The sequence below is a fragment of the Taudactylus pleione genome, unplaced genomic scaffold (assembly GCF_031769625.1).
Source record: "Taudactylus pleione unplaced genomic scaffold, aTauple2 ptg000274l, whole genome shotgun sequence".
Taxonomy (NCBI): domain Eukaryota; kingdom Metazoa; phylum Chordata; class Amphibia; order Anura; family Myobatrachidae; genus Taudactylus; species Taudactylus pleione.
The window spans coordinates 3,324,834-3,339,060 of NW_028284676.1; the positions used below are offsets into that span (position 1 = coordinate 3,324,834).

Sequence of the window (14,227 nt, forward strand, 5' to 3'; positions counted from 1 at the left end):
TCCAAAGACAGAGAAACGCGTTAGCCTACTACAAGCGATGATTTTTATGGACATTGATCTGCCATTCACCATTTGCCGTTTGGATCTTGGAACGCTGTTGGAATTTATTAATCTGCAGACCGGATTGTTCCTGTGTCCATTATTGAAAAACATCACAAAGGGATTTTATCCACTGCAGTAAGGAACCACAATACGGATCGTTTAGTGCCCCACACCTGCTGGTTCATTACATCAATATTGGTTGCACAAATCCAGTACCACAAAGTAATTTAATCGCCAGTGTGGGACCTTTACTACAGCACTAAAGATACCTTATGGTTGTTACGGCATCATCCTATTGTAGGTAACTTCTCATCCCTTAAGGACACTTTTGGACACCGGTAATTATATTTGCAAACAGCATTGACTCTATTTGGCAATAATTAGATACACGTTTCTTTCAGCACAAGTCTGGTGAACTATTTTTTCCTCCATCAGGTTTTTTTCATGTGTACATTTTGTATATGTATGTATTTTAGCTACCATTGTTTTTCTATGTTTTATTGTGGCTCTATCGCTCTAGATTAAATAACAGTGTATATTAACATTTCATATGGTCTTTTGGTATTTATATTTTTCTATTTATACCGTTTAGTGCCATCCCTACTTTTTCTAGGTTTTGTATGGGTGCAGAGAGTGGTATACTATTGATTGATTGATTTTTTTTTTTCATTTTTTATTTTAGTCTAATTTTTATTCTTATTTTCATTTTTATAATTACTAATCATTTTCTATTCTTTATATTTCTTCGTATGGGGTGACATTTGACAGCGTCTTTTCTCTGTATATAATCACACTGCAGGAGCGCCCAGCGCTTCCTGAGCTGCCTCCAGCCTCTCTGATTTGATTAGATGCTGCGTGCATGCTATGCAGAGCACTAGTGAGTGACCTCCCAAACCTTTGCCCACCTTTGGTGGGGTATGCAGTCGGGAAGCTGGCGGACCTCCCGACAGCCGGCTTCCCGACTGCTTAATCCCTGCGAGGGTTAAATGACAGGCATCTAAATCTAGACGCTTGTCATTTTACCGGTGCCGGGAGACCAGTGCCCGGCAACCCGATCGAAGGTACGCCCGGCGCGGATAGCTGCGGGGGGGGTTAGGTTTAGGGTTCCCGGGGGGGACTTAGGGAGGCACCCCCCCGGGAGGTTAAGTTTAGGCTATGGGAAGGGGGGATTAGAGTTAGGCACCCCCCGGGGGGGACTTAGGGTTAGGCTAGGGGAAGGGAGGATTAGCGTTAGGCACCCCCCGGGGGGAGGTTAGGGTTAGGCACCCCCCCCCCGAGGGACTTAGGTTCAGGCGGCGGGGAAGAGGGGGTTAGGTTTAGGCACTTAGAGGGTGGATTAGGGTTAGGCACTGGGGGGGAGGTTAGGGTTAGGCACCCCTAAGGGAGGGTTAGGGGGTAGAATTAGGTTAGAGAATACTTACCTTGGACGATCAGGATATCCTCCTCTGCCGGGATTCCAACCGCCGGGCATGGGTCCGGCGGTAAATCATACTGATTCCTTGGTGGGACACTGCGGACTGCAAGTAGGATGGCGGAACAATGCCCGAAAAGTGGGACTGACCCACCGAAATCGGGAGGGTTAAGAGGTATGCAGGTGACTGCAATGGTTAGTAAAGTACATACCCTCCAACATGACCCCTTCCACCAGGTACAAAATGCTCTGCTCCTGGACTTTCCACCTAATTTATGATTACAGCCAGCTGTGCTTAAAGTTAAACAGAATTCTCATCAATTACCTAATTCAATATAGGTGGCTGCAATCATACATTTGGGGCCATATGCAATTAGAGGCAAAAAGCTGCGATCGGCGAAAAAGCCTTCACCGATGCAATGTTTTCGCCATGTTCCAAGGTATCGCCCTATTCAAATCCAGCACGTTTCCATATGTGCGAAAACTCCGTAGGCAAAAACAGGCGAAAAAGTTTATCCACCCAAAAGCAGGAGAAAAGATGTGCAAAATCCCTACTTTTGCCTAAAAATTTGGGGACTTGATACAGAACCCCATGGACCACCCCCCCCCCCAAAAAAAAGGATTGCAGGTGGCTGAAGCAGGTGTATTTTTAAAACTTTTGTATACTGCACTTTATAGACACAAAAATATACTAGTGCCCATTTAAAGGTACCCCCAATTTGACTACAATTAATTTTCACAAAATAAATGGCATTTTATCATTTATTCACACTTATGCAAGTATGCAAATAACATATCCAATGGCTGTAATACAGAGGTACCATGCAATGCACAGTGATGCTGATTACAGCCCTGCTGCATCTAAACTGCTGTCTGCTGCATATCACTATAGGAGGAGATGACATATTAGGCAGCCTGCAGTGCAAAACTGCTTCATTTACATCCGGCCGGGAAGATGCATGTCTCGTGTTTCTGGGGGGAGATTTATCGACAGAACAGGAAATGGGCAGCTGACTCCTCCCAGTACACCCGGAACTCTCGCACATCCGAATCAGCAGCAGCAGCAGTAGTAATCTGTGTGTATACTATGGCATCAGTGATATGCTGAACTCCACTACGCCTGAAGTCCGGTGAGTACACGGGGTGGGGGAGACACTAGTAGCCAGTTACCCACTTTGTCACTAATCAGAATAAATAGCTCAGTAAACATTACAGTCATCAATGTTGGTACATATGCTCCAGACCAAATGATCAGGACACCTACCAGAGCTTCCAGGGTTGCCGGTAGCAAGAACAGCAGCCAGGAGACGTTATCATACATTTAAGGCTTGAAACCTTTGACTATGTTACAGAGGGGGAGATGTAAGGAACGCCGAAGCGGCATCAGCGCACGTTATGTGCGCTGTTACCGCTTCTCCCCCATGCATGATTGGGGGACTGGGTGGTAATAGCGTCCCCTGTCATTATCAGCGCTGCTATCTACAAGATAGCAGTGCCGATAGGCAGGGCTATGTATGAACGGCCAGTTTGCCTGGAGCTGCCGCTATCGACAGTAACTGTCTGGCGATGCCCTATCACTACAGCGCTGTCCCTGCTGTGGGGGCTGCCGGCTCCAGGGCTGCACACGGGATCTCGGGAAGGCGCATGCTCAGTGGAGCGGGCCGGGACTGTGACACAGCGCATCAGCACTAGGCTGATGCGCTGTGCTCTCTAGCGGGTAACGCCAGTGGGGGGGAGCTATCGCTCCCCTGCTCTGGCCGATGAGATGTTCATACATCTCATCGTTAGTGCTTCCTGCTTTGTCTCGGTAAAGAGGCGAAGCAGGCTGCGATATAGCGGCACATAAAGTGCCGCTATAATACATCTGCCCCAGTGTCTTATCTTTTTCTGCTCATTTGTCTGAAAACTGTAATTATTTATATCCAGTATTTATGGAAATGATCACCATATACACTGAGTTGTAAATCTATTGCGGAGATGTATCAAGCCTTCTGAAGAGTGGATAAGTTGCCCATAGCAGTAAATCAGATACTACCTATCATTTTATAGAGAATATCGGACCTCATTCAGAGGCGGTCGCAAGAAGCGACCAGTCGTTCTGAATGAGGGCGGCCGCTTGTATTTTTTAGTGCGGCCTCCTGGTCGCTAGCTAAGCTGTGGGTTACCACCCACAGCTTTAGCGACCGACCAGGGTGATGGTCGCGATGGTTAAGACCATCGCGACCATCGGGGCTTGCGACGAGACCCTAAAGTTGGGTCTCTGATCGAGCAGGAAGCTCCCCACTGACATCACTGATGATGTCAGTGCGGCCGCCCACAAAACGGCAGGTGTTCCGTCAGGAACGCCTCCGTTTGTGTAGCCACCCACCTGCCCCGCCTGCAAAACGGGGCGAGCTGTCGATCAACATCGACAGCCGTCCCTTTTGAGTGAGCACCGGATCAAGAGAATTTCTCTCTCGCACTGGGGCTTGCACATGCGTAGTGCGGCAGTTGCGTGTGCGCAGGGCCTTAACATCGATCCAGTTGCGAGCGCTCAGTGCTTGCGACCGGGTCTGAATGAGGGCCATAGTTAGTTTGCTGACGGACGGGATGGCGGCCGTTGGAATCCCGACCTGGGACTAAACATAGACGTCCAAATTCCGACGCAAGTTTAGATACCGACGCAGTCCAGATAGCCGCTATCCCGAACATAAGCATAGCAGGGTGGCTTAGGTGTTAGCCACGGTGGGGGGGGGAGGCTTAGGTTTAGGAACCACAGGGAAGGGGGGGGGGTTAGGGTATGGACAGAGGGGTTCAGGCACCAAGGGTTAGGTTTAGGCACTAACGGGGAGGGTTAGGGTGTAAGAGGGGAGGGATAAGGTTAGAGGCAGAAGGGGGGAGGGTTAGGATACTTACAGTCACATTCAGCCTCCACTGTGTAAGTTTGGAAGACTTTGTTGATGAATCATTATAATGTATGGTATAATAATCTGTCTCTCTCCAATGTAGTGCAGATGTCTTTCCAGCGAGAGCTGCGCGCCCTGCGCTATGTCCAGCGTGGGGACGTACTCCGTCTGAAGTCTTACATCCGTCGCCACCGGCACCTGCAGCTGGATCAGCCGCTCCCAGACAGACAGAGCCTCCTGCACGCTGCCTGCTCGCTCTGCGATGACGCCTGCGTTCTTCTACTGCTCCGCAAAGGAGCTGACCCCATGAAGACCGATGCTGCTGGCAATAATGCTCTGCATATAGTAGCCAGGGAGGTGGAGAAAGGGGCATGGAGAGGTGAGCAGGGCATGTATATACAGTGAGCAGGGCATGTATATACAGTGAGCAGGGCATGTATATACAGTGAGCAGGGCATGTATATACAGTGAGCAGGGCATGTATATACAGTGAGCAGGGCATGTATATGCAGAGATCAGGCCATAGCATTATACTGTATGCTTCATATCACAATAGAACAGCCTGGAGTCGGGGTGAAATTTGATTAAATTATAATTTTTTTTTAAGTGGTAAAAGCTAAGAATTTGCTCTAAAATAATATCTTAACCTTAAATATTCATTAAATAATAACACAAACTAAGCATTTTAACAAGAAGACTGTCTTTGGAATATATGTAATAATCCCTTATGGGATATAATGACTGCTCCCCATTACTAAATTACAATATGCTTGTTACGTGCTGTTTTACTTTTTTTTTTTTTATCATGTGAGCCGTAGCCAAAAGTTCTGAGAATGACACAAGTATTGGTCTTCACAAAGTTTGCTGCTTCAGTGTTATTAGACCTTTTTGTCAGATGTTACTATGTATACTGAAGTAACACTACAAGCATTTCATAAGTGTCAAAGGCTTTTGGTCTCAGGATGCTTTACTGTTGGCATGACACAGGACTGATGGTAGCGCTCACTTTTCCTTCTCCGGACAAGCGTTTTTCCAAATGCCCCAAACAATCTGAAAGGGGATTTATCAGAGAAAATAACTTTACCCCAGTCCTCAGCAGTCCAATCCCTGTACCTATTGCAGAAAATCAGTCTGTCCCTGAAGTTTTTCCTGGAGAGAAGTGGCTTCTTTGCTGCCCTTCTTGACACCAGGTCATCCTCCAAAAGTCTTCGTCCTGTGTCATGTCAACAGTAAAGCATCCTGAAACCATTCATGTGTGGGGTTGCATCTCAGCCAAGGAGTGGGCTCAAGGCCTAATTCAGACCCGCTCACGAGCGCTGAGCGCTCGCAAGCGGGTCGATGTTGGCCAAGTGCGCACGGCGGAGGCGGCTCCGTCGTGCGCATGCGCGAGACCCGAATAACGACGGCCAAGCCGTCGTTATGGGTCTCGCACCAAAGGGGGCGTGCTGTCGATGGTGAGTGACAGCACGCCCCCTTTGGTGGGCGTGCTGGGGGCGTGTCTGTCCAGATGGAGGCGTTCCCATGGGAACGCCTACCATCTGGGCCGGCCCCACTGACATCACAAGTGATGTCAGTGGGAGTGCTTTTGGCTCTGATAGAGCCAAAAGCACTCCAGGGCTTACGGCAACGAGACCCTACCGCAAGGGTCTCGTCGCAAGCTGATGGTCTTGACCATCGCGACCATCATTTTGGCCGCTCACTATAGCTGTGGGTGGTCACCCACAGCTATGCGAGCGGCCAGGAGGCCGCTCTTAAATTCAGAGGGACGGCCCTGATTCAGAGCGAGCGCTCTGTCAGAGCGTCCGGCTCTGAATCGTGGCCTCAGTTACAATTTTGCCTAAGAACACAGCCATGAATAAAGAATGGTACCAAAACGTCCTCCAAGAGCAACTTCTCCCAACCATCCAAGAACTGTTTGGTGATGAACAATGCCTTTTCCAGCATGATGGTGCACCTTGCCATAAGGCAAAAGTGATAACTTAGTGGCTTGGGGAACAAAACATCAACATTTTTATCCATGGCCAGGAAACTCCCCAGACCTTAATCCCATTGAGAACTTGTGGTCAATGGGACCTTAATCCCATTGAGAACTTGTGGTCAATCCTCAAGAGGTGGGTGGACAAACAAAAACCCACAAATTCTGACAAACCCCAAGCATTGATTAGGCAAGAATGGGCGGCCATCAGTCAGCATATGGCCCAGAAGTTGATTGACAGCATGCCAGGGGGCGAATTGCAGAGGTCTTGAAAAAGATGGGTCAACACTGCAAATATTGACTCTTTGCATAAACTTAATGTAATTATCAATAAAAGCCTTTGACACTTATGAACTTATGAAATGCTTGTAATGTTACTTCAGTATACCATAGTAACATCTGACAAAAAGGTCTAATAACACTGAAGCAGCAAACTTTGTGAAAACCAATACCTGTGTCGTTCTCAAAACTTTTGGCCACGGCTATATTGTATCGCTCTGTTACATTGAATTAGTCTCACAATGTTGCACTAGATTTTGTTTATTTTCTCCCTGACATGTGGAATGCATCCTAAATTATTATTATTATTATTATTATTATCCTTTATTTATATGGCGCCACAAAGGTTCCGCAGCGCCTTACACAGTACATAAATGAGCACACAAGAAAAACAGTTAATAGTAATACAAAACAATGCAGGACAAGGACAAGGTTATAAACTCAGCTGCAAAACACAAGCAGCAGGACATGAGCAACCAGGTGGTAGGTGCCATTGTAGGGAGTTAGGAGTAAATTATACTATAAGTAGGGGGAGGAGAAGCACGTGAGGATGAGGGCCCTGCTCGTAAGAGCTTACATTCTAAAGGGGAAGGGCAGACAGACAGGGGCGACACAGAGGGGTAGATAGTGAAGAAGGAGCATGGAGCAGTGGGTTAGGATATGTGCTGCAGAATGTGTGTGTATAAGATGACCTGATGTTATGTAAAAATTAAGTCATTCATACATCTATCTCTATGATAGAAAATAGATTGTTTGTGTTATTTACATGAGAGATGTACAAAGTAAAGTAGAAGCACTTTAATTTGTGTGTTACATTTTAGCATCTATATACAGCCTGACAAGAAATGCAGCTATTATGGGACTGTCCCGCCATCCTAATACAGTAGTGACTACTTTAGTTCCAGCTGCTGGGTGCTATGCCATGCTCCTGTGAGTGGGTGCATCTCACATGCTAGACCCACTCACAAATGGGTGCAGCCATACATGATGTGGTCCCACAGGATGTTGCAGTACCCGGGCCCAGAATTTCTCTTGGCAGCCCTGGAGGTGACAGACAGAACGAGGAGGGAATGGGGCTTAGTAGTGGGGTAACAAGACCATGGAGGGAGGTGGTTGAGAGTGGAGGTATAGGAGAGGTGGGGGAAAGAAGCAGAGGGTTGGAAGCAGACTGATGAGAGAAAAAAAAGGAAGAACAGCAAGTGGAGGAAACAGGAGGGGGAAGAGAGGGATGGATAAAGTAGAGGATTATGTGGACATAGAATATGGGGGTTGTGTGAAGTAAGGGTGTTCATGCTGTGGACAAGGTAATAATTGAGATGTAAACTGGAGTGGAGGCTGTGAGATATAGAGTCAGTGTGGATTAAAGTTGTTAAATGTTCAAAAATACATGTAAAGAACAGTGCTGCTAATGTATGAGCGCAGCTCCAAAAGTGATATATAATGGAGAGGTATGTGAGTAGTGGGTGCAGGAATTAGTTTATAAACAAATTATTAAAGTGGATAGATGTGACACAATTGGAAAAGGCAATACAAAATGAATGAGGACAAAATTACAATGTACCCGAGCTGATCCAGTCTGAAGTGTTCTGATCAACAAAGATCAATCAACAAGAGCAGCACACAGACAGGGGAGCACTTGCAGTGTCCAAGCAGTGAGTGCAGTAAGTAGTTGCCTGGATATGCATACAGCAGAAGATGTTGATTGTGTTCATTCACATAAGTAAGTTGCTTCTTGTTGTTCAGAAAGTGTTCTGGTTTTGAGTTTCTTTTCCCTCAGTTTTCCTCCAGTTTAACTCCAGCGTAACTCCGACTAAATTAGAGAATATTCTGAATCCAATATATGAGATCCAAAGAAAGGTCCTGCTTTAAAGACCCTAAGATATACCTTCATAAGTAAGAGTTCAATATTAAGGGGGGCTCCGAGGATTTGGTGTTCATCTGGGAGCATAAAAGGACCTGGAAATGCACAGTAACTACTGTACTGTGTGACAGCACAAAGGGTGTTCAAAATTATGCCAGTATCAGGCTGCTTATAGGGCCAGGTGCCAGTCGTCTGTTTATGCCTAGTATCGTATTCAGCCTGTCTTTTTTTTTATTTATTTATTTTTTTAGTCTACACAGACTTGGTTGTCCCAATACTGAAGCGCTGCCCACAGTCTATGGATGCTCCGAATCATCAGGGAATAACGCCCCGCAACATCCTGAGACTGGCCGAAGACTACATGGTAACCTGTCTCTTCGTATAGTATGCGTTTATACCCGTGGTTTATCAGTAGAAATTATATCACCCTGCCGACTCCTGGTGTGTGCACATTACTATGGCAATATCTCTCTGTATAAACCTGGGAGAGGGTGCACATTTGCCGGGAACTTTTTGGAAACTAGCTTAAAACAAAATCTCTCCATGTGACCATGACATAGACTTGAGGTGGCGCTGTTTGCACAGCCCTAAATTTCATTGCGTTATTCGACTGAACGCTTATTTGAGGATGCAGCCTATTAGTCCCCTGGGAACCGGAGCCTCGCACATATTAGTCATGAACTGTCTCAGTGATGGTTCCAAGTGATCATCTAGTCTGCATTAGCGGGAATATTCCACCAGCTTATGCTACGGCTGTCTGCGCGGTATCTGAGTGGCAGCTGCAATGTGACACCTTTGCTGTCGGGGGTGCTTGTAAGACAGAAAAAGAGAATGGCTCCCTCTGGAGGCACCAGCCCTTCATGACTTTTTGCGCTGTTTTGGTTTTACCAGGGATAACTTATTCCATTTACTGCCTGGGGGAGACAGTTGTTGCGCTCGTCTGGTACTATTGTTGAGTAAATATCTTTCAGCTCATGGACATCATGCAGCGTGAATGCTTCTTTTGATAATAATATAAATAACCTAATTGCTCTGGATATGAATATTAAATGCATCTGTCAGAGGGGCACCGCAAAATCACCTAAAATCTGCATCGCAGTATTTCCTACTAATCGTAGCTCAGTGTTTCCTACTGATCGTAGCTCAGTGTTTCCTACTAATCGTAGCTCAGTGTTTCCTACTAATCGTAGCTCAGTGTTTCCTACTAATCGTAGCTCAGTGTTTCCTACTAATCGTAGCTCAGTGTTTCCTACTAATCGTAGCTCAGTGTTTCCTACTAATCGTAGCTCAGTGTTTCCTACTAATCGTAGCTCAGTGTTTCCTACTAATCGTAGCTCAGTGTTTCCTACTAAATGCTTTTTAGCTGCTTTGAAGTAAGGAATTCATTCTTTGAAATACAGTATACCAATTTTATCATTTCAATGAATATTATATCATTCCAATGTTTACAGGGACACATAATATATTCCGTGAATGTTTTGGGCCAATATAAAATGTTTTTTTTAAATGTTTTACATGTTTTGACTTCTTCATTATTCTTTTGTTAGTTTTTAGTTGGCACTTTAGTATACCATGTGTTAACATGTAGAACCATAAGCTGTGATGTCGTAGTAACATGGCTTAACCCTATGAACGCCACAGTCAGGGTGATATGTGATTTTACTAAATCCAGATTATCATGACTTCCCCTCTGAGAACACTTTCCCTGCATCTTTGAAGCTGTTGGACGTCCTTTACGCTCACTCCCTCGCTCTTTGCATGCGACTTCCCTTCTTAGGATATACACTGATAGATGGAAACCCTACGATAATAACAAATAATTACCACTAATGTTCTCCGCTTATTGCTGTTGTTTTCGGATTATTTTACAGGAAAGAAATTCTCAACATAACTCACCTCCTTCTAAGACTCAGACAGAAGCCGCCTCTACAGAATGGAGGGATAAACTTTTGGCGGAGAGCATGGATGAACACCAAGAAATGTATGGACAGTATGAAGGTAAGTGACATGTTACTGTGCTAGACCCACACAGTGTAGTATTGTACTGCAGATTGCCTCCATGCTTTCCGATATCTATAATAAACAGTTCTGTTTCTCACTTTCAGACGACTATTCAGATCCAGTCATTGAGACGGAGACCTTTGAGTCCTGGGCTGATCGGATCTACAGAGAGCACCAGGCTAGAAAGTGCCAGTCTGAGCGTCCTCGTGCCAAGACAAAAAGGGTCTTCACAGAGGAAACATCCCGAGCAGAAGACGAACAAAGGCATCTAGAAAGGCGACAGCGGATGGAGAAAGAACTGCGCCTGGCGCAGAATGAGCGATACCAGAAGAAATGCCAGGAGTTTTTTCAGGGAGCGGGTATGACCATGGACAATGGCATGAACCGTGGCAACAAGATAACACCGAAAGACGCTGCGCCAGAGAGTGAAGCTGGCGATACCAGTGCGGAAAGCAGGGACGTAGGGACGGGTGTGCGTTTATTGGGTTATAGTGACATCCCATGGCCTGTCCCGGGTGGCTCTGCTAAACAGATGGCACAGGCCATAGCAGCTGGTGCTGACTCATCAGATGTAACCTCATATAAACGCTACCTACGGGCACAGAGGGTGACGTGGCACCCGGACCGCTTCATGCAGAGATGTGGGACTCGTCTGCTTGCCAAGGACCGGGAACGCGTGCTGGGAACTGTTACAGCCCTGTCGCAGGAGCTAAACAAGCTGGCAGAGCTGGCACAGTAATATACAAGGAGCCGCCAATGGCCAAACCATAGTGTTCCTACCTCTGAGCATATTTTCATTTGTCTAGTCCAGGTTATTACTATTATAACTCCTTAGTCGCAGAGTAACAGTGCTTTATGAAGTAATAAAAAAGACTGAGTAATAAACTAAACAGATAAGTGCTATGTTCACAATGTAAAGGATTAGTATATATCAGTAGATACAATAGGTCTTAGTTGGCCACGGATTGCAGCTTGTATGGGCTTAGAAAGCTGCAGGTCACAGTCAAAGTGTGGTCGGGGTCCATCAGGACAGATGGCAATTTGTTTGGCAGTGACTGGCCGTGAGTATCTATGCGCTCATCACTCCTGCGTGCTAATGGTGCTATTTGGTATATGGCTTCTGTTTTGGTTACACACATACATACATGTGTACAGATGTGTCCTGTACATCTAGCCATAGTATGCCATCTGGCGCGAGTGTGCCACCACATCCTGTGCGACTCTGCTAGCGCCGTGCGTCTTTTTTGCCGTAAATGTGTCCTAGTTGCAATACGATGATGTACTAGGACGCTCCAGGAGACTGTGCTGCTTAATTTGATATGCGCACACTGGTATATCTGTGTGCGACTGAGTCTGTATACAGGTCTGCGTGTGCAAAGAACACTGCTATCCCCATCCACTCACAGCTGAGTCACATGACCGGCAACACACACGTGACCAGGAAGTAACAGAATCGGAGAAGGGAGAACGGAACAGGACAACGCTGACGGGCGCCCGCCTCCGCCATCGCCGAACGGAAGACAGGACACTCGAGCAGAAGGAGGAGGGATCCGGCCACACGGGAGGACAGTAAGACAGGTAAGTCTCTGACATAGGAGGGGGAAGCCGGATAAGGTCAGGAGTGATCGCGTCCGACGATTCCCCCCCCCTAGACAGGGGAGTGACAGGTAACAAGTTGAAGTGCAGGATACAGTCTTTAATTAGACGTATCACTCACTTCACTGTACCCTGCATGACCCAGGTCCGGAGATCCTGCACTGCCACCCAGGTGGTTCTCCTCTCTTCTGCAAGAAGAAAGCCCGGGCCACCATCAATTGAAACACACCATTTGGACAACTGTATCTGGACGCCGCTAGCCCTATACACATCCACCCCAAGGACTGCATCATCCCCCTATTTCCTACCAAGAGTTCACAGACAGTGTACTCTATCACAACCAATCATTATTTACAAATCAACCACACAGCAGTTCCTTTGCATTGCAGACCATTGTGACTGTATATGTATTATTCACATGTTATTTAACAATTAACTAACAAGATCTATTTTGATTAGGTCATATTGTCATTTCCACTTTGTATCACCAATTGCAGCATCAAGTCACGTGAGTTAGGCATTGGCCTGAACCCAGCAGTATATAAGAGTTCAAAAAGGGATAGCGCTGTTACTCAATTCTTTATATATTGTATACAGAGTACAATGGGACTTGGCGTGGAAAAAAAGCCACGAACGCTGCATCCTAGCACTTCATTATACAGAGTCAGTCGCACACAGATATACAAATGTGGCATTTCAACTTAAGCAGCGCAGTCTGCTGGTGCTTCCTACTGCATTGCGGCTAAGATGCGTTTTTGGCAAAAAAAAGACACTGGGCCCTGGCAGGGTAGCACGGAATCTGGTGCGCCGTGAGGGTCTGTTTGGCGTGACTACAGCAAAGATGTGTGAGGACACATCTGTATGACCAAAAGTAACAAAGATCTGGAGGGGAGGCAGAGCAGCGGGATCAGCCTGTATATACCCAGTTGCATCATCAATGTGGATCTTTTTTACACTTTTTGGATATTTTTTTTTAAATTTAATATACCCAGTGTGTATGAAGGGGATGCAGTCAGGAAGCCGACAGTCGAAATGCCGACCCCCGGCTTCCCGACTGTCAAATCCCAGCAGGGTACTAATGACAGGCGTCAAAATCCAGACGCCTGTCATTAGACCTATGCCGGGAGCATACCGAACAAAGTTAAGCCTGACACGGACAGGGTTAGGTTTTAGTGCTCCCGGGGGGACTTAGGGTTAGGCACCCCCCCCGGGAGAGTTAGGGTTAGGCTAGGGAAAGGGGGGGTTAGGGTTAGGCACCCTTGGGGGGAGGTTAGGTTTAGGTACCCTTCCTGGGAGACTTGGGTTTAGGCTGCAGGGACGGGGCTGGTTAGGCACTGTGGGGAGAGGTTAGGGTTAGGCACCCCTAAGGGAGGGTTGGGGGGAGGGGGTAGGATTGGGGTTACTTACCTTAATCCGCTGTTGGGATCTTCACCCCTGCTGGGCTTCCACTGTCGGGATTTGCTGTCGGTGGTATAACATACTGATTCCGTATGAAGAATGTGTGCTTTCTTCAGTTAATCAAACGTAGGGATATGTTATTTTGTAACCTGATTTGTTTATTTATTTTTTTTGTTCTAATATTAAAGTTATTAATATGTTCTACTGTTTTTGTCTATGTTGGATAACACTGGGGAAGATGTATGAGGCTCTGGAAAGTGATAAAGAGTAGAGTGATAAACGATCAACCAATCACCTCCTAACTGTCATGTTACAGGCTGTGTTTGAAAAATGACAGTTGGGAGCTGATTGGTTGGTAATTTTTAACACTCCACTTTATCACTTTCCAGAGTTTAGTACATCTTCCGCAGTGTGTAATCTGGATTCACTAAAGAAAGTGCGCCCCCTAGTGGATATTGGCAGTGCATCAGGCTCGATGCTTTCTTCATCAAAATCATTAGGATGGGAACATCTCTTTGTTGATATGAGAAAGAGATGGATAGAGGTCTTGCCATATAAACCTTGTAAAGGAAGACACGTGTCCCCTGGTCTCAGCACCGGAGAACTAAAAAGATATACAGTATAGGTAGAAGTATTTGTGATGTTTAGTATCTGAGCGCATAGAAATACTGACTCTCAATCTGTGGGGGTGATGCAGTTCTGGACGGTATTACATAGCACCTGTGCCATTCTGTATAAGCTAATATGGTAATGCAGCAGGAGGCGTCAATGCCTCCTGC

At 46.3% G+C, this 14,227-nt stretch overlaps 1 protein-coding gene across 2 annotated transcripts; it reads left to right on the forward strand.

The window, feature by feature from the left end:
- The first annotated feature begins 2,414 nt into the window (after nucleotides 1-2,414).
- NFKBIL1 (NFKB inhibitor like 1) lies at nucleotides 2,415-13,396 on the forward strand. Of its 2 annotated transcripts, none has more exons than XM_088481558.1 (5): nucleotides 2,415-2,583; nucleotides 4,442-4,717; nucleotides 8,705-8,817; nucleotides 10,325-10,451; nucleotides 10,559-13,396. In XM_088481558.1, exons 2-5 carry the CDS (start codon nucleotides 4,447-4,449, stop codon nucleotides 11,191-11,193), a joined length of 1,146 nt encoding a protein of 381 aa, XP_088337684.1. In that variant the 5' UTR covers nucleotides 2,415-2,583; nucleotides 4,442-4,446; the 3' UTR covers nucleotides 11,194-13,396. The 2 variants fall into 2 exon arrangements, with proteins under 2 accessions (XP_088337684.1, XP_088337685.1); XM_088481559.1 differs by having other exon boundaries at nucleotides 4,447-4,717.
- Nucleotides 13,397-14,227: the final 831 nt, after the last annotated feature.